We start from the raw sequence: 20308 nt of genomic DNA, 5'->3' as shown, positions 1-20308 counted from the left end.
CGCAGCCCAGGCAGCCCTGTGGGAGGTCCCACAGGGCTGCCTAGGCTGCGGATAGCAGCCTGCTTCTCGCAGCGTCGAGCGCCCTGAAGGCAGAGCGCCCGACGCTTCGGGAACCATTCCGCAGCCCAGGCAGCCCTGTGGGAGGTCCCACAGGGCTGCCTAGGCTGCGGATAGCAGCCTGCTTCTCGCAGCGTCGAGCGCCCTGAAGGCAGAGCGCCCGACGCTTCGGGAACCATTCCGCAGCCCAGGCAGCCCTGTGGGAGGTCCCACAGGGCTGCCTAGGCTGCGGATAGCAGCCTGCTTCTCGCAGCGTCGAGCGCCCTGAAGGCAGAGCGCCCGACGCTTCGGGAACCATTCCGCAGCCCAGGCAGCCCTGTGGGAGGTCCCACAGGGTTGCCTAGGCTGCGGATAGCAGCCTGCTTCTCGGAGCGTCGGGCGCCCTGAAGGCAGGGTGCGCAAGGCTTGGGGCGGCAGCGGACTGCTTGCGCGCACCTAGAAGCTTGGGGCGTGCTGAGGTCAGCGCGCCCCAAGCTTCTGCATGCCGGCAAGCAGTCCGCTGCCGCCCCAAGCCTCCCGCACCCGGCAGGAGGTCCCGCCGGGTGCGCAAGGCTTGGGGCGGCAGCGGACTGCTTGCGCGCACCTAGAAGCTTGGGGCGTGCTGAGGTCAGCGCGCCCCAAGCTTCTGCATGCCGGCAAGCAGTCCGCTGCCGCCCCAAGCCTCCCGCACCCGGCAGGAGGTCCCGCCGGGTGCGCAAGGCTTGGGGCGGCAGCGGACTGCTTGCGCGCACCTAGAAGCTTGGGGCGTGCTGAGGTCAGCGCGCCCCAAGCTTCTGCATGCCGGCAAGCAGTCCGCTGCCGCCCCAAGCCTCCCGCACCCGGCAGGAGGTCCCGCCGGGTGCGCAAGGCTTGGGGCGGCAGCGGACTGCTTGCGCGCACCTAGAAGCTTGGGGCGTGCTGAGGTCAGCGCGCCCCAAGCTTCTGCATGCCGGCAAGCAGTCCGCTGCCGCCCCAAGCCTCCCGCACCCGGCAGGAGGTCCCGCCGGGTGCGCAAGGCTTGGGCGGCAGCGGACTGCTTGCCGGCATGCAGAAGCTTGGGGCGCGCTGACCTCAGCACGCCCCAAGCTTCTGGATTAGCGCAGGGGTCCGCTAGCCCTGGGAGAGGCGCCGGCTCTCCCACGCTAGCGGAGACCTTGCCGGCACGCAGAAGCTTGGGGCGCGCTGAGCTCCGCACGCCCCAAGCTCCTGGTGTAGCGCAGCGCACCTGGGGGGGAAATAAAAATTTTTTCCTTCATTTCCCCCCCTAAAATCTAGGTGCGTCTTATGGGCCGGTGCGTCTTATGGGGCGAAAAATACGGTACATCCTCTTATGTATGCTATCACAATGTTTATCATAGTGCTTTGGTAGAAAGATGTAATAGCTTCCTATTCTTGCATGAAGTTGAAGTTGGATGAAGCCTGTGAATCTGCTTGTACCTCAGTGCTTCTCCATTTTTTCTGGCTATTCTTGGAGGATACTTTACATAGGATATGGAAGTATGCTAATAGCTCTCCTCTGAGTGTTTTATATGTTTTTCTTGTGTTGTGCTAGTGGAAGAAAATGAGTTCCTCACATTGTACTCCTGCAGGCAATATCTGCAGTATGTCAAGGAAAATTAACTGCTTCACAAATTCTCTATCTTTTTATGTGTTGCTGGAGAGGGTTTTAGGATAGGTTGGGAGAAATATATGAACTTGCCTGGATTTTAGAGAAATTGACTTGAAAATAAAATAGAATGAAGGTTTGCTGGGGGGGGGGGGCTGAAGAAAAAGGCATTGTGGTTTGAGTTCTGGACGCTGATAAATAGGTGTTGTTTTTATGTGCCTTCTTGGTAGTGGCATCCACCCTGTGGAATGCCCTTCCATCAGATGTCAGGGAGATGAGTAAATTCCGTATATCACCTTTAGAAGACATCTGAAGGCAGCACTATATAGGGAAGTATTTTTATGTTTAATGTATTATTATGTTTTTACATATGTTGGAAGCCACCCAATGTTGTTTGTTTGTTTGTTTGTTTGTTTGTTTGTTTGTTGTTGTTAAACGTTTTTCTCTGAGCCAGTATTGACTCCTTGCTGACCACTGTTAACAACTTGGGAACCATATTTGGAAATGTACTTTCCATCTTTGAAACCTTCCCCCCGTTTTGAGAGAATGTGGCAGTGTTTTCATAGGAGTGTGCAAAAGTAGTTGTTGAGTTTTTACTTGCAGCATAATGTTGGTGGGGCATGTACTTGCATATATTGTTAAAGTTAAGCTTTTGATCACTTTGGATGTGTTGAGAACAAAATGGTGCCCTGGCTGCTGTATGAGGGCCATGCCATGTCAAGTGATCTAGGGATTTTACTTTACCATTTTATATTGCTTCCATTTTCAATGTCCTAAAAGTAGTGTAAGAGAAGGTTCCAGATCTCTGTTTTACATTTTTTATCTCATCCCATTTTTGAGGGTTTGAAATTTTAAAAAAGCCTTGCCAGACTACACAATAACCTTAAAAGCTCAGCCCAGAATTGGAATATTTCAAAACTAAAAATACCATTGTCTTCAGACGTTCATGGGGTTTAATATGATATGGCACGTGATGGACTTTAAATTTTAAAGAAAAATTACTGCATCTCCTTTAGAACCCTTATTAAAAAAACAACACTGAAAGCAGATTGCTGCTATGTAAGCTAGAAGAAGAAATAAGCACAGTAGGCAATCAGAATTGGTTTGGTTACTATTTTAATGACTGAGTCATTTCTCTTATTGACCTAGTTCACACAAAGTGTTACAGCAAACCATGATTTAATGAGACTTAATGAATGTGCGGGTTTCTGGAGACGAGTTGGCACCCGCTTTTTTCTTTGTGGTCCTTTTTTACTCCTTAGGCCCAGACGTGCTGCCTGAGGTGACCACCTCACCTTGCCTCATTGGAAGACTGGGCTTGAGCCAAACCTTAGCTTAGTTCATAGGACTGAAGAGAAGTAGCTGCCAGCTCCTCTCTGGGACCTGACATTTTTGCACAGTCTCACTAAGCCAATGTTTGACTTACTATGTCATGGGAATCATGTCTCAATGCTCAGTTTGACAAATGTTAAATTTGTACTTGAATATTTGCATTGCATTTGGTTTTATGTTTTTTAATTTTATTGTAATGTTTATTTTCATTTTAGTGTTTCTGGTTCCACCCTAGGACCCACAGATAAAGGGTGGACTATAAATCAGTTCATTAAATAAAGCAAAATGACTACATGAAACTCGGGATTTGATATTGCTTTGCCCTCTGCATCCTCTTCCTTGAGGGAAACATCTAACCTTGCAGATCTGTACTGGTAGAAAAACATTGGAAATATGAATTTAGACAGGGCTCCAGGCAGCCACTGCTGACTTTTATTACATGTCATAAGTTTTCATATATGCCTACTCAGGTTCTACTACTTTTCTAGTATGTATTATAAATAGAATGGAAGCTTGATGAATAGAAGCCAAGGAGGGACCACACAAATGCACTGATTGGCACCCACCCTCTCTGTGCCACTGTGACTGTTTACTTTACAGCACAAACTAGAAGGAGGAGTGTAAAAAAAGGCTTGAAATGAACTGCATACCAATTTACCGGTATTTAGAATATAGAGGTATTTGTACGTTGTGCTCCTTGAAAAGCTGCTTGTTAGTATAGTCGTACCTTGGAAGTAAAACGGAATCTGTTCTGGAAGTCCGTTTGACTTACAAAGCTCCTGCAGCCAACTGGAAGCTGCGGAAGCCCTGTCAGACGTTTGGCTTCCAAAAATAGTTTGCAAACCGGAACAGTCACTTCCGAGTTTGCGGCGTTTAGGAGTCAAAACATTCGAGAACCAAGCTACAACTGTATTGGTGAACTCACTGAAAATTTATATTATGTTGCTTGGGAGGGAGGAGTAGACTATAGCCAGAGATGGGAATTGGGACCCTCCGTATAGGAATTTTTTACCCCATGGAGTGCTTTACTTGGCTTGGTTCTCCTCAGCATGGTGATAGGTGTTTTAACCAGTGTTAGAAACTGAGATATGAAAGCTGGGAGCTAAATGACACATTAAACCTAGGTTATGAGCACAACAACGGAATGCCTAGGTGCACTTATTTTATAACCAGAGTACAAAGCTGAAAATGAATGAACTGCAGCTAAAACATTATGTTCATTTTTCACATGGTCTAGTCCTCTCCCCACCCACCTTTCTAATATTCTTAAGAGGGTCTCTTCTCCAGTCTTCAGAGAGTAGCTGGAAGTGGGGAGGCAGAAAAAGGTCCTCCTTTCCTTCCACTCCGCAGTTTTATTCTAAAATCTTAGGCACAGTACTGCTCCCAGAGCTCAGAAACTGCTCACACTAATGAAATTCCCCATCGCAAAATGCGCTGAGAACAATGGGAGTTTTGAACGCTGGTTCTTTATGGTGGTCCAAATTTTAACAATAAAGGCTGTTGGCAGTTATTGCTCACTGTGCTACAACTTGTGACGAGCTCATGACACATTTGTACAAGTTCCCCTCTCATAATTTCCTTAAAGTGTGGTGATACAGATATGTAAACATGTTATGAGTGTTTTGGAAGATAACTGCAAAATGATTGCCTCTGTGATATTTTTTAGCAACAGTATTATACTGTATTTGATCCTGTGTTGATTTTTTGTTTGTGTAAGAACTGTAAAAATGTAAATTGGTAAACTGAAAGGGTACTTTCTCTGCTTAGGACAGTTTGAAGTTTTAATGGCATGTTACTAGTAAAATTAGTTGAGAACGCATAGCAGCATGTCATGCAATATGACATTTTTGATACTTTGCATCTGATACTCAGATTCAGTTTAATCTTGTTTGTAGGTTAAACTGAGAGGGTGCGACTGTCCCAAATTGCCCAGTTAATTTTATGGGTAGGCGGGAATTTTGACTGGGTTTCTCCAGCCTAATTTCAGTACTCTAGCCCAGTGGTTCTCAAAGGGTGTGGTGAACCACACTGATGTGACAGGAGAGGATGACAAATGTGGCCAGAAGATTCAAGGACAATCAAAGAAATATTTAAACATTTCAGCACAACATAACATAGTATAGTATCACACTAATATTTATGTTTGCAGAATATGTAGCTGCATTGTTTTATACTTTCTGAACGTCCCATGATCATAGTTGTGTTCTGTGTTATAAATCAAGCATTGCTAGGAGTTTTTTCATTTTGTTTTCCAATGTATTTCTTATCAATAAAAAATCAGTGTGGCATGAGAAAATTGTTATTCTGCAAGTGGGGCCCAGAGAAAATAGTTTGAGAACCACTTCTCTAGCCAGTAGAAGGCTGGTTCTGCATTCCTCCTCAAGAAAGAACCCTTGCTCACTAAATGCACGACAAATTTGCACTGGCTGACTTTGTAGCAAACCTAAGAAAGAGCCTTTCCTGGAGCCTGGGAATACAATTTCCCTCAGGATCATGGAAAGAGGACCATATCAGAATTAGAAAAATTTAAACATATTACCGGTAATATGTTACAGCTCAGCTAGTGAAGCTGAGCACGTATATTCTGCATTACCGATGGGAGAAAGAAGGGACTCCATACATAAGGTAACAATTATATGTCTGCTAATAGAACATTGGATTTGATATTTCCTGCTTGGTGTTAGTTTGTTGCTGTTGAGATGGAAGTTATATTGATTTCTATAATTTTACAGAATTTAAATTCTAATTTTGCAGCCTTTTTTCCTTTATAGATGCCACCTCAAATGAACAGCAAGACCTCTTCTGTCAGAAGCTACAGCAGTGTTGTGTATTGTTTGATTTCATGGACTCTGTCTCTGACTTGAGAAGCAAAGAAATTAAAAGAGCAACACTGAATGAATTGGTGGAATATGTTTCAACACATCGTGGTGTGTTAGTTGAATCAGCATATTCTGATATAGTGAAAATGGTAAGTAAAACACCTGAAGTATACTCTTCTTGGACACATTTAAAAATTACACCCAATATTTTTTGCTAAATATAGTCTGTGTTCTGTATTAATTTTTCTATAGCAGAACAAAATTTTTGCTGACACTACCTGTTAACTTGCTGTTAAATTGTAACAGATTAAAATTGGTTACATTTAGTTGCATGACAACCATAGACTCCTAGGTGACAAGGACGTAGGAATGGGTTCATTGTTTGTCCCTCTTTTACTGCAGAATGAAGGATTAAAGCTCAAAGGTTATAGCTGGAGAGAGCAATGGCTGCATTTCGATGTCACACTAAACTATGGTTAAGTGAGATATGGGCACCACACCCAGGAGGAGGAGTTTGGGAGCTTTTGCTTTACCACAGCTTCCTGTGTTAGCTAGACCTAGAACTGTGGTTAATTTTAAATTGTGGTTACTTTCAGATAAGACAGCTTCAAAAACTGCAGATTGAGTTCTCTTGTTTGAAGCTAACCATATTTTACATTACTACAGTTTGTTTATGCAGTCTGTACAAAAAGCTTCTATTCAGCAAGCACAGAAGCAGAAACTTCTACTGCTCCTGGCCACACATGAGTGGGAGAGGTAAAGGCGTGTGTGAGCCAGACTGGGGCTGTTCATGTCTCCCTAAGCCAGGGGTCTGCAACCCGCGGCTCCGGAGCCGCATGTGGCTCTTTTACACTTTTGCCACGGCTCCGGGGCGGATACTAGCGAGGGGAGGAGGCGCATTGTGCGCCCCGACACTCCCCACTGTGGCGGGTGCTGTACTGGCTGTGACGTCGCATGGGGGCGGTGCGTGCGTTAGTCACGCACCGTCCCGACGTCACCTTCCCGGTTTTGCGGCTCCCAGGTTTTTCCCCCTTCAGAAACGGGTCCAAGTGGCTCTTTTTGTCTTAAAGGTTGCAGACCCCTGCCCTAAGCCATAAGAGGCCAAGAGAAAGTTGCTAAACCTCTTCCTATGTTTCCAGTTGCAGCTGAAGCAGGAAATGTTCACAGCTTGGTCAATAGATTGCTTTTGCTCCAGCTACTTTTATACCTCAATTTTCTCCCAGCAATTTCATACTCTTTAGAAGTCTCTTCCTATACATAGAATTGTGTCTCAGAAGAAATTGTAGCTTTCAAGTCATTTCTCTCCCTCCAACAACAGCAATTTAGTTTGCAGCTTCTTCTCCTGACATCACATTGACTCTGCACTTGTTAGTACAAAACAGACAGTGCAAAGGAACAAATGCTGGCGTAAAAAATGTTTGCTTGATTTTTGAATGTGCACTTGTTCCTTATTCATCATGAGGAGGAGCAAAACTGCAAGAAAGAACGGGTGAGGAAGGGAGGGAAAGAAGTGAAGAGAATTAGTTGGGTTGAAAGTGACAAAGGAGTAGAAAAAGGAACTGCAATAATGTTGGAAGCAGAAGAAGGAAAGGAGGATGGGAAGTGGGAAAACTAAGATGATGGAGAAGGTTCAGAAGGAAGATTAGAGAAAGAGCAGAAGGTGAAGAAATCAGGAAAACAGCATAGGGTAGGGAAGAAATAATATCAAGAATTAGAGTGCTAGGGTGGTTGCATATGAGCTCCCCAGTATTGGCTTCTAATGATTTGCAACAATGTTTGTCCCTTTTTCTACTTAATATGAGATTTTCTGTGGACTTTGTAGCATGTTGGTCACACCTGTAAAGTTACTTAGGTTGTGCACACATTAACAGCTTAAACCCCCTCCCAACTGCATTTCAGATTGCATTTCCACAGTGTTCATCCGTATACAGTGGTGTCTTGCAAGACGAAATTAATCTGTTCCGTGAGTCTCTTCGTCTAGCGGTTTTTTCGTCTTGCGAAGCAACCCTATTAGCGGCTTAGCGGCTATTAAAGGCTTAGGGGATTAGCGGCTAAAAGGCTATTAGCGGCTTAGAAAAAGGGGGGGAGCGGGGGAAAATCAGAACACTCGCAAGACGTTTTCGTCTTGCGAAGCAAGCCCATAGGGAAAATCGTCTTGCGAAGCAGCTCAAAAACCCTTTCGTCTAGCGGGTTTTCGTCTTGCGAGGCATTCGTCTTGCGAGGCACCACTGTAGTTTGATGTGTTTGCAAGTCACCTGCTTTCTCTCCACACCAATGGCTAGAGAGGGAGCCTGGATGTCTTCTTGTGTCTTGCATTTTCATATTGGATCAAAGCTGGTTTGGGGGCAAATGCAACAAAATGCATAATTTCCCAAGAAATGACAGGACAGATGAGGAATGGGCTAAGGTACACAACTTCACAAACCAGCAGTCAGAGAGCACTGAATGCAGAGTAAAAAGAAGTATGTACACCACAACCTTAGCCTCAGCATAGTTGAAGGAATAGAAGTGGCACACAAAAGTGCACATATTGGTTAACTACCGTATTTTTCGCACTATAGGACGCACTTTTTCCCCTCCAAAAATGAAGGGGAAATGTGTGTGCGTCCTATGGTGCGAATGCAGGCTTTTGCTGAAGCCTGGAGAGCGAGAGGGGTCCGTGCGCACCGACCCCTCTCGCTCTCCAGGCTTCAGGAAGCTATCCCAAGTCTTGCAAGCCCGGCGGGATGTACCGCGGGCTCGCAAGGCTTGCGGGCAGCAGCCTGCACCCAAAAGCTGGGGACAGCGGGGAGGCGCAGAGCCGCCACCCCGCTATTCCCCGACCTGATCTGGAGGCTGGCGGGGGGAGAAGCAAGCCTGCTTCTCCCCCCCACCAGCCCCACAACCTCCAGATCAGGTCGTGGAAAAGCGGGATGGCGGCGCTCCGCTATCCCGCTTTTCCCCGACCTGATCGGGAGGCTGGCGGGGGGAGAAGCAAGCCTGCTTCTCCCCCCCCACATCCCCACAACCTCCAGATCAGGTCGGGGAAAAGCGGGATGGCGGCGCTCCGCTATCCCGCTTTCCCCCGACCTGATCGGGAGGCTGGGGGAGGGAGAAGCAAGCCTGCTTCTCCCCCCCACCAGCCCCACAACCTCCAGATCAGGTCGTGGAAAAGCGGGATGGCGGCGCTCCGCCATCCCGCTTTTCCCCGACCTGATCGGGAGGCTGGGGGAGGGAGAAGCAAGCCTGCTTCTCCCCCCCACCAGCCCCACAACCTCCAGATCAGGTCGTGGAAAAGCGGGATGGCGGCGCTCCGCTATCCCGCTTTTCCCCGACCTGATCGGGAGGCTGGGGGAGGGAGAAGCAAGCCTGCTTCTCCCCCCCACCAGCCCCACAACCTCCAGATCAGGTCGTGGAAAAGCGGGATGGCGGCGCTCCGCTATCCCGCTTTTCCCCGACCTGATCGGGAGGCTGGGGGAGGGAGAAGCAAGCCTGCTTCTCCCCCCCACCAGCCCCACAACCTCCAGATCAGGTCGGGGGAAAGCGGGATGGCGGCGCTCCGCTATCCCGCTTTTCCCCGACCTGATCGGGAGGCTGGGGGAGGGAGAAGCAAGCCTGCTTCTCCCCCCCACCAGCCCCACAACCTCCAGATCAGGTCGGGGGAAAGCGGGATGGCGGCGCTCCGCTATCCCGCTTTTCCCCGACCTGATCGGGAGGCTGGGGGAGGGAGAAGCAAGCCTGCTTCTCCCCCCCCCCACATCCCCACAACCTCCAGATCAGGTCGGGGGAAAGCGGGATGGCGGCGCTCCGCTATCCCGCTTTTCCCCGACCTGATCGGGAGGCTGGGGGAGGGAGAAGCAAGCCTGCTTCTCCCCCCCCACCATCCCCACAACCTCCCGGCTTCAGGAGAGCCCCACCGCCAGCCCCACAAGCTCGGGGGACAGCGGGAGAGGCGCAGCGCGCCATCCCGCTGTCTCCCGACATGGTTTGGAGGCTGGCGGAAGGCTTCCTCCTCCCCCAGCCCCGCAAGTTCCCAGAGCGATGCCAAAGCATGGCTCTGGGTCCCGTTCTGGGGGTGGGGGAAGCTCGGGCTTCCCCGCCCCAGCCCCGCGCCTGGCGGGGGGGGGATAAATTTTTTTTGCCTTTATTTCCCCCCCCCCCAATCTAGGTGCGTCCTATGGACCGGTGCGTCCAATAGTCCGAAAAATACGGTATCTTAAATTTAATATTATTGAGCAATGGTCAGCTTTTATTTCCTTTTAGGGATGACTTTAGAGTCCAACAGCATTTTATATTAAACATGTCAATTAGGATCTGACACTTCACAACTTTTTCTGTTAATGCTTGTAAATGTATTGTTGAAATCTTGCTTGTGGTTATTGAAGTTAATGGTAAATCTGTTGTTGATTTTATTGGCTGTGGATTGCACCAATTGTTTATATCAATTTACAAGTTTAATCTTTGTCTTCAGTTTCCAGATGGGTAGCACAGTTAGTCTGTTGCAGCAAAAAAAGAAAGTGCTTTGGCATCTTGAACAGTAACAAATTCACCATGGCATAAACTTTCATGGATTTAGAATCCACATCATCAGTTGCTCTATCTTTAGTAACTCTGGCATTGTCATCTACAAATTCATATTTGACTGTGTTCCTGGAAAGAAATGTTCAAGTATAACATCTGATGACAGCCATAAAATACAGTGGTGGAAAAGTGGTCAAACTACAATGTTGCTCACCAGGAGTATGGCTGATGCTGACCAGGAATCCTGGAAAAAGCTTTGTTTACCAAGTAAAAACATAATTAAGATGATCAAAGAAAGATGTCTTGTTCCTAAACAGTAATCCAGATTTCAAAAATCTTGTAAAAATAAATGAAATTAATTTTGGTAGAAGGTTTTTCAGGATATCTCATAAGAACATAAGATTAGCCTGCTGGATCAGCCCACTGGCCAACCCAATAGATTCCTGTGGGAAATATGCAGAAAATGAGCACAAGCACTTTCCCCTTCCATGGTTTCCAGCAACTGTCATTCAGAAGCATTGCTGCCTCCAACATTGGAGGTAGAGCGTACCCTTAAATAGCTTGTGGACAAATGCCGGCTCCCTCAGCCTGAAAGCGAGATGAGTGCTGCACCCCATAGTTGCCTTTGACTGGACTTAACCATCCAGGGATCCTTTTTTTAATGGCTAGCCTTCTCTGATACAATAGCCATGCATGTTTCCTTTTCTCATGAGAATACATCAATGTAATACCAATTTGAAATGTACAGTTGTGGACAAAAACTTTTTGTTTCATGTTAATACTTTTTTAGAAAATGTTTTGGTAACATTTGAGTACATGCAATATCATAGTGCATATACTATGATTAGAATTTCATTAATTCTAGAAATGACTGAGAACCAAATTAGTTTCCCATGTGTTCAACCCTGGTCTTTGAATTAGATACTCTTGCTAGGTTAAATAAACTTAAACACCCTTGTGACACCTTGAAGGTTTAAAGCTTGTTCTATAATAAATCTTTTAGTCTTTAAGGTGCCCCAGCTGTTGTTTTTGCTTCAGTAGACTTAAAGCTTTTCCTACAGTAAATCTGTTAGTCTTTAAGGTGCCTTAAGCTATTGTGTGTGTTTCAACAGACCGACACAGCTAGCCCTCTGGACAGGTATTCAGATTATAGCAGGACTGGTCCCAGCTTCTTGGTGTGTGTGTGTTCACAGCATACACAGTTAAAGATCTATAATGCAGTGCAATGTTAGATTATTAATATGTATTCAGTGAAGACCTGCAAAATATGTAAAAGACCTATTACATTTTTAGAGCAAAGCAGCTCCTTCACAAATTAAAAAAACAGAACTAATCCCTTTTTGTAATTGGTGTAACAGTGGCTAGATAACTTGAGATTTTAAAAAGTGCAGTTCTTCCATCTAGTAATTATGCTTTAAAACAAAGTAGTAAACTGCAGAACACTTCTAGTTATTGTTTTGTGCTTGTGGCACATTGTACTAGTCTTGATTACGGTTGATTGCTAGAATCATCTGTGGGGTCCAAGACCTACCACCTTGGGTTGGAATTTCACCACTGGCTACACTTAATTGTAAATAACTATTGCCATCAATATGTGGAGTTGCATCCACAAAACAGTTTATGATGCACAGCATTGTTCCAGTAATCTTTCTTCTCACAACTCATCTGTTTACACTGGGCACACCAGGGTTAGCTGTGCGGATCAGCTTTATTCTACTTCCACGTAATTTCATTTGTAAGATCCTTTCATTAAGTGGGAATAAAACTGCTGCTGCTCCTCAGCGCTTTTTGTCCATACATACATGAAAGACACAACTCATCCATAATTCATTGAATAATGCACGAGGAATATCTCTTGGAAATACCTAATTATTTTTGTAAAGGAAATTAGAAGTCACTTTTCACAACTTTTTACAGTGGCCTGTAAACATTATGGTGGGCAGCTACCATGGTCTGATATTTGGAATGTCCGACAGCCTCATGGGTTCTCTTTGTTATTCTAGCCCCTTGGATGTTTCCCCTCCACTTAGCCATGGTTTACCATGACACCTGAACTTGCATCACCATACTAACTGCTAAGTAGCAGTTTAACTGTGCACTTTTTCAAAATTAAGAGAGATCAAAACAAGGATCTCCATGTTAAAATCTGGCTTGAGAGCAAATTATGGTTAGTAGCATTTATGACTACTCCAGTTCAGATATATATTTATTAATAACACTCCTAGACCTCTCTTCATTACAAAATAATCACAGAACAGTTTCTAAAATATTATAAACAAGATGGACAACAATTAAACAACTATATGACATCAGATGTAGTGTAGGAGTGTGTTATTTGGGGGAAACATCCTTGAAGGCCAAATTTGGGGCCTGGCCTAGCCCATGGGTTGGATATTTTCCACCCTGGACCAATAGGACTCTTGTTCTCTCTCACTGGCCTATCACAAGGTGCAAAGCCTCAACTCAAATTCCTAAGCAAATACAGTATTTCTGTGGATGATGGTGACTCCCCCACCACCAACACTGACCTTCCAGCCTATGCTGATGCCAGGGGAGAGGACACCACTGAGTCAGGTCAGGCCTGCTCAGTTCGCCCATCAAGGCTTCCGTAATACACACCATGTCAATTGCTTCATGAGACTGGTCTTATGCACTGATCTGCCATTCAGTAGCAGCACCAGGTAGGACAAGTTGCCATGACATTATATGTATTTCTGGCTGAGTGATAGCTCAGAAAAGATTGTGGCTGCCAAATGTCTTTGACCTCTTTTCCTTACCTGACAAGTACTTAGAATAAGGAGAATGAGAAATGGGGGGGTGGGGGAGGAAGAATAAGGGAAATGCAAAGATGTAGATTAGGTATGCAATAAATACAATCATAGTTGTTATTAAAGGTGGACAGACGTATAAGTGGCATGTGAATCTCTGAGGTGCTCACTCTTGTCAGTCCATGGTCTTGCATTTAATCTAGCATGATGTCTGAACTGTGCTCCTGTCCCTACCAGTGCTTTCCTTGGATGTTCCAGAGATAAAGCCAGTAATGGCCAAGTGAGACTCCTACAATGGTAGGAGCATATCCAGCAGTAAGCCAACAATAAATTTCTAGGGCAGGCGATACCGATACTTGCATTCCTGATGCCCCCCAGACAAATAAGATGTAAGATTCTCTTTCTGAACAGATATTTTCCTGAAATTGTAGTTCTACATTTGACCTTTCATTCCATATCTTCAAAGATGCTTTTCACAACAATTTCCGTGAGAGGTCTGGGAATTTATTATTGTAAATTGTAAAGCAGAGGCACTATGCGCCTTCACAGCAGCCGTGAATGTATTCCATTAAAACAATAGTTCATCATATTGTCCTTTGTTTCTCAGCTGTAAATTAATCAGCTTCTTTTTAGCACCATCTGTCAAATTCACCTTGAAAGTGCTCAACCCTTATTATACATGTGAATAACATTTACATTTATTTAATATAACATGCAGCTAAACTTTATACACTTGAAACCTCTGCGAAATTTGAAAGTTGCCCACTTCAGCCATAGATTTATCAAGGTTTATCAAGAAACTAGAAGGTTTTTGCTCCTGGCATTGCAGTATAAGAAGAAAATGTGAAACTGGCAGCATGAGAATTCTTTATCAAATCTTGAGTAGATAAGGAGACTGAATGTGTGTAAATACCATGCCTAAGTCAAGAGAATAATCTGATTGTCTGGATCTGTGCCCACTGTTGAACAAAACTTGATTTGAAGTGCTGGATTCAAACCAGTAATCCATGCCAACATAACCTACCACTTTTCTTGATCGCTATTTGTCTTTTTCCCTGTAGACAATATGCTAAATATCAGCCCCACAGTCTATGAGAAGCATCTCAAATAGTCTCCTTTCTAACTAATGTTTAGAGAGCATACAGGCAGCATTTGTTTTAGGTTTCAAAACCAGGAGAAGCAGAAGAAGTATGATCACTGGACAGAAGTGGTCCTTTATCCCGCTTTCCATCCCTACTTATGTTCCATCAATCTCTTGTTATAAGTTTTCCACTGGGACATTTTTGCCCCGACCTTGATTCCAGTGTCTACTTCTTGTTCCTTTATTAATATAATGTGCAGAAAGGGGGGGAAACCTGCATTAATTGAAAGATTTTTACAAAGATGGATGACCACTTACCATCAAAGAGATGCAAATTCAGTTGGGAACTATGGAAATACCATAGCTATTAACTTACCAATTAAGGTCCTTTTTAACAAACTCCCAGGTTAAAAACGAAGCCACAAGACAATGACATATGAGAAATAATCATTGAAGAAAATATAATGACAAAAGGATTAATACATTTTTTCTATAAATCTATTATAGAGATTCAGTTTTGCCCTCAGCAAAATTTCAGAAGGTGCTAGTTATTGATTTGGAAATTAAAAACTGAAGAAACATGGAACAGTGTGGGGAGTAAAACTGCCATATAAATCTATATTGGCAATAAGAGAAAGAACCCTTAAAATTGTACATGACTGGTACTAATCTAAAACCAAACAGATCTCCCATGCATTAGAGAGGATGTCCTATTATAGGGACATATCAGCGCATGTGTTGGGAATGTCCAAAAACGGAAAGGTTTTGGAAAAATGTATTTACATAAATATTTTAATTACAAGGCAAACAGTTTCCATGACTTCAGAACTAGCTCTACTTAATTTGTATAGTCTTGATATGTTACAAATTAGAAATAAAGAATTCATAACACATCTATTAACCACTGTAGGAGCAACCATCGCCAGGACATGGAAATCATTACAATTATTGACTATGGATCAATGGTATAATGTAATTTGGTAAACAGTATTATTGGAAAAACTGACACAAAAATTATAAGTAGCAAGAGGCCAGAAGAAACACAACAATGTTTATGCATTTTGTGATTTTGTTGATTATACGAATAATGAGGCATATGGCAGAACAGAACCCATAGTTTACAGTTTGGTATGCATAAAATATATATTTTAACTTTCCCTTTTCTCCCTTACTTCCTATAAATTCCTATAAATTAAATTTTTTGGATTCAAAATCCTTTTTACTAATGGTCAACAATCCAAACATATACACTATTATACATCATTTCATATCTGTAACGATTTATATCATAACACAACTTGTTAATGTAGTCAGAAATGCTTATCTGAGCATATGCTGTTTTAAATTAATTCTCATTTTATGTAACTGTTGCATGTCATATGTCTAAATGCAATAAATAATTATAAATATATTAAAATAAATGTTTGTGTCCTTCTTTGGGCACAATTAAATTAGCTTAAAATGTATCTATATTCTTCCAGATTGGTTCTAATATCTTCAGGACACTTCCACCAAGTGAAAATCCAGATTTTGATCCAGAAGAAGATGAACCTACGTTAGAAGCTTCATGGCCTCATATACAGGTATATTGTTCCTTTGTATAACTATTTGTATTCCCAATTCATGCTGTTTCTGTACAGTGGAACCTCGGTTTTTTAACATCTTGGCTGCCGAACATTTTGGAAGCCGAACACCAAAAACCTGGAAGTGAATGCTTCTGTTTTCAAACATGCCTTGGAAGTTCAACAGCTTCTGTGGTGCTTTTTTCCATTTTCACCATTCACTTTGCCGATAGCCCTTTGATTTCCGGTTTTCGAATGTTTCATGCAGCAGTATGCTAGTACAGTGGTACCTCGGGTTAAGTACTTAATTCATTCCGGAGGTCCGTTCTTAACCTGAAACTGTACTTAACCTGAAGCATCATTTTAGCTAACGGGGCCTCCTGCTGCCGCTGCGCTGCCGGAGCACGATTTCTTTTCTCCTCCTGAAGCAAAGTTCTTAACCCGAGGTACTATTTATGGGTTAGCGGAGTCTGTAACCTGAAGTGTATGTAACCCGAGGTACCACTGTAGTATGCTAGGATAGCAGTTTTGGAAATGTAATATATACCTTTTATTCCTAAGTAACTATATAACATTGATTTCCCTTTCACCTCCAAACTCCTTGAACTTGAGGTTTACTCCTACTGCTTTGACTTTTCTCAGTCACTTTCTGAACCCACAGCTTCCATTCTTCAAGTTCGTAGAATCATAGAATTGTAGATTTGGAAGGGAGCTCAACTGAACCTGACCCTCATAGAATTATTGATTACCTTACTGTCAAATCTATATTTGTCTCTACTCTGTTCTCATTTATCTTGATTTCTTTGCTGCCCTAGATGCACCTAACTGTCATCTCATGTCTGATTCTTCTGTGCTTTGGCTTGGATACTCTGTATATCCCTGCTGGCAGCATATGGCCCAAAACTTCTGGGCACATGTGTGCTCAGAAGCACTCCTGGTATCTTAAGAATGGTTAACAGGGGATCAGGAAAACATTCCTCTGCACCAAGCCTGAGAGAGGTTACACTTGGCTGCTGAAATATCACAGTAGATGAGGAAAAGAAGTTCTGTCTCTTTAAGAGCCAACACATTTACTTTTATTTGGAACACACTTCTGCTGGCCCTTTACATAGTGGATAAGCTTTTTGCTACTTTTAAATTTGTGAATTTACTCCATTTATAGGTATATTTTCTAAATGTGTCTGTTTTACTCTTTCCTAGCTGGTGTACGAATTTTTACTAAGGTTTTTAGAAAGTCCTGATTTCCAACCTAGCATCGCAAAACGTCACATTGACCAGAAATTTGTACAACAGGTAAATAGTCATCTGAAATATTTGTAATTTTGCTAATTTTGTATGAAGATAATTGGTTGAATCTAAAGAACCTATTCCACAAATGGAAAGGCTTCTTTAGTATGCATGAGAGCTTCAATCCAGTCAATGCTTCCACTGGCAGAAAAGCAAGTTGTCTTGAAGGGACCCCCAGTTATCTGGAGTAGATTTTCAGGAAGCAGAGGGGGAAGGACTTAAAGCAGGAGCAGCTGATTCTGCTTATGGGAACTCTGGATTTGAGTCAATGTTGCATGTATTGTTGTGTAGAGCAAGAAACAAAACTGTGGTGGAGAAACAAAACTGTGGTGGGGCTCATTTCATGGTTAAATTGACCCAAACCTGAGTCATACTGAAATAATGTGCTTTAAATTTTTTAACTATGCCTAAGACTTATTTTTAGCAGGATTTGCTTATGTAACCTATCTTTGTTTCTGGGTTGTGCTCATTCATTTCAGAGGCTTAGGTAGGCTTAAAGGTAAAGGTAAAGGGACTACTGACCATTAGGTCCAGTTGCGGGCGACTCTGGGGTTGCGGTGCTCATCTCGCTTTACTGGCCGAGGGAGCCGGCGTACAGCTTCCAGGTCATGTGGCCAGCAAACCAGAGCAGTGCACAGAAATGCCGTTTACCTTCCTGCCAGAAGCACTTCGTGCTTTCGAACTGCTAGGCTGGCAGGAGCAGGGACCGAGCAACGGGAGCTCACCCCATCGCAGGGATTCAAACCGCCGACCTTCTGATCAGCAAGCCCTAGGCTCAGTGGTTTAGACCATAGCGCCACCCGTGTCCCCTAGGTGGGCTTAGATAGTTATAATTACAACCAGTTTTAAGGAAATGTTTTATGAACTTACTACATGGCAGTAATATTGTTCCTGTTCTCTAAAATAGGGAAATACTTTTATTAGGACCAACCGAAATTTGACACAACATTGTGGTTTGGTTGGTCCCAATTAAAGGTATTTCCTTGCTGTGGATTTTGTGTGTTCCCCTACCTGCCCGAAGGATTGATGTAGCATCTATGCTTTTGCTCTTTCTTATGTAATGCTGTTTATAAAGAATGAATTCACTGAGAGCTTCCCTGACCTGCATTTATGTGTGAAGTAATTTTTGACAACATGTCACTGAATCAATCCAGTGCTTAATTTTGGTATAGTTTAGAGGGCGGTGGGAGGAATTCGGGTCAAACTTATTTTTCTTTCAGTTAGGATTTAGTTACTGGGTATTGAAGTAATAAGCAATGCTTTATTAATAGCTGTTGGAGCTTTTTGATAGTGAAGATCCACGAGAACGAGACTTCCTAAAAACAGTGCTTCACCGAATTTATGGCAAATTCCTTGGATTAAGAGCATTCATCAGAAAACAAATCAACAATATTTTTCTCAGGTACAATATATGTAGTGTTTGTTTGTTTGTTTACTAAACATACAAATTAATCTTGCAAATGTATTTTAACAAAAATAAAATTACTTGGCCACAGTTTTTACTAGGGTGCTTATTCACATGTATTGGGATTTAAGAAACAAAAACAACCCCCCCCCCTCTCATATACTTGAAAGCAATGGATTTAAAAAGAGCTGCTGCTGGGTTAAAGGACTAGGGAAATATGGACTGTCTCCCCCTTGAGGTAACTTTCCATAACTTGAGAACATTCTTCCTATCTTCTCCATAAACCCCAAACTGACAAGTTGTGCAACCTGGCTGCTATCCTATGCCTACTTAATTCCAGTTAAACTATTGAATTCATTGATGGATGTGAATTATTCACCCACTTCTGAATAAGATATGAATAAAGTGCATCCAAAAATAGGGTTTTTGCCTGTTTTCCTCTTAAAAGATAGGTAGCTTCAGCTGCTTTGAAAGACGGTGTTGTATTCAATGTAGCTCTAAGTAGTGCTTTGCGTGAGCAAAACAACTTCTGCTGTGCAACAGGAACTCCCACCCCCATCTCCCTGCACACCCCATAATCTATCCTGGAAGTTTCCCCAACCCTCTGGAGGAAATTGGGGTGTGGCATGGGGGCAGGGGTGGAAAGTCCTGCTGCACAAGCAGAAGGTCCTGCCCAAGGAGAAACAGCTCACCTTTGCATGGCAGAGGAGGTGTGAACTGCAGATAATAAAGCTGACTCTGGCAACAAGAAAGTTTCAGGGATAAAGTATTATATACAAATAGCAGATTCAGCAACCATTGTTTGCAGATTGGAGGCTTCAAGCATGAAACCATAAGTTTGGACTGTTTAAACATCTGGGCACTGGAGGTTTATTTAGCACTTGGAGAAGTGTAAATGTGCAAGGAATTTCTTTTCCTTTTGAAGGGACAAACTTCAAAGATAAGTATACTTTCCCTTGATCAGGCGTAGCTCCTGGGGAACATTTATATTTGCCATAGGTGTCCAGTGAAGTGGTAATTCACATATAAAACAGGCAGGGCTTTAAGTTCTGTCACACTTAAGTTCTGGCCAGGAGAAAGGAGAATGATCAAGTATTGCTAGAAAAGTCACCATTTGATCAAATAACTTCTATCCATACAGGTTTATGAAGAAAAGTGTCTTTGTGTTTTTAAAAAGCTGAAACCAGTAGTATTTCAATGTATAGAAAGGCTGCTCCTCCACTATGAACACTTTAACTGTGCTTGCTGCTTGAAATTGCACATTCTTGTTCCAGCTTTGCTGTGCTTTCTTCTATGATTTAGTACTAGACTCCCAGAGCTGATGCAAGAGGGGCTCCCCCTTCTCCTTTTCCTCTGGCGGCAGCAGCACAAATACCTTCTGCTACTTCAATGCATCAGCTCTGGAGACATGTCTGTAATTCATATGCAACATGCAATGGGTTTTTGAGGGAGTAGTGTGAGAGAGTGGAGTGTCTGCCCATGTCTGTGTCATTGAATTTTCAGGGATGTAATGACATATCCATTCCTCTAGCGCAGACAGACATTTAACTTGTCTCCTTTTCTTTGTGGTTTTAAAAATCAATTTGATGGTTTTCCTCTTTCTAAAATTATAGAAATTAATCAGGCCTGGTTGCTGATATGGCAAGCTTTATGCATGAATGGATGTTTAGTGATGGTGACTTGAAACCGAATATGCAATATGGCTTAGATGCACCCCAACTTACCTCTCTACCTCTAGTGCTAGAGCATTGTTGTACAATATTGCAAATGGATTCCCTTATTTCTAGACTAAAATGAAGCTGAGCTTAGCAATTTAATATTGTTATTTATTTATTAGATTTAGATTGGAATTTTAGGCAAAAAAAGGAAAAGAAAAAAGAAACTGTTGAAGTGTGTGTGTATTTATTTTCTG

At 43.3% G+C, this 20308-nt stretch overlaps 1 protein-coding gene across 1 annotated transcript in view; it reads left to right on the top strand.

Annotated features, from left to right (window-relative positions):
• Window positions 1-20308, top strand: part of PPP2R5A (protein phosphatase 2 regulatory subunit B'alpha) — a 48531-nt gene that overhangs the window by 19627 nt on the left and 8596 nt on the right. The window contains exons 2-5 of the mRNA XM_081186059.1: window positions 5746-5942; window positions 15624-15725; window positions 16905-16997; window positions 18263-18393. Of these exons, the coding sequence (XP_081042185.1) occupies window positions 5746-5942; window positions 15624-15725; window positions 16905-16997; window positions 18263-18393 (523 nt within the window). The remainder of the gene's footprint in view (window positions 1-5745; window positions 5943-15623; window positions 15726-16904; window positions 16998-18262; window positions 18394-20308) is intronic.

Source organism: Podarcis bocagei, assembly GCF_964188305.1.
Source record: "Podarcis bocagei genome assembly, chromosome: 3".
NCBI lineage: Eukaryota > Metazoa > Chordata > Lepidosauria > Squamata > Lacertidae > Podarcis > Podarcis bocagei.
Note: the sequence above shows the minus strand (reverse complement) of the source record. Positions and strands in the feature narration are given on the sequence as shown.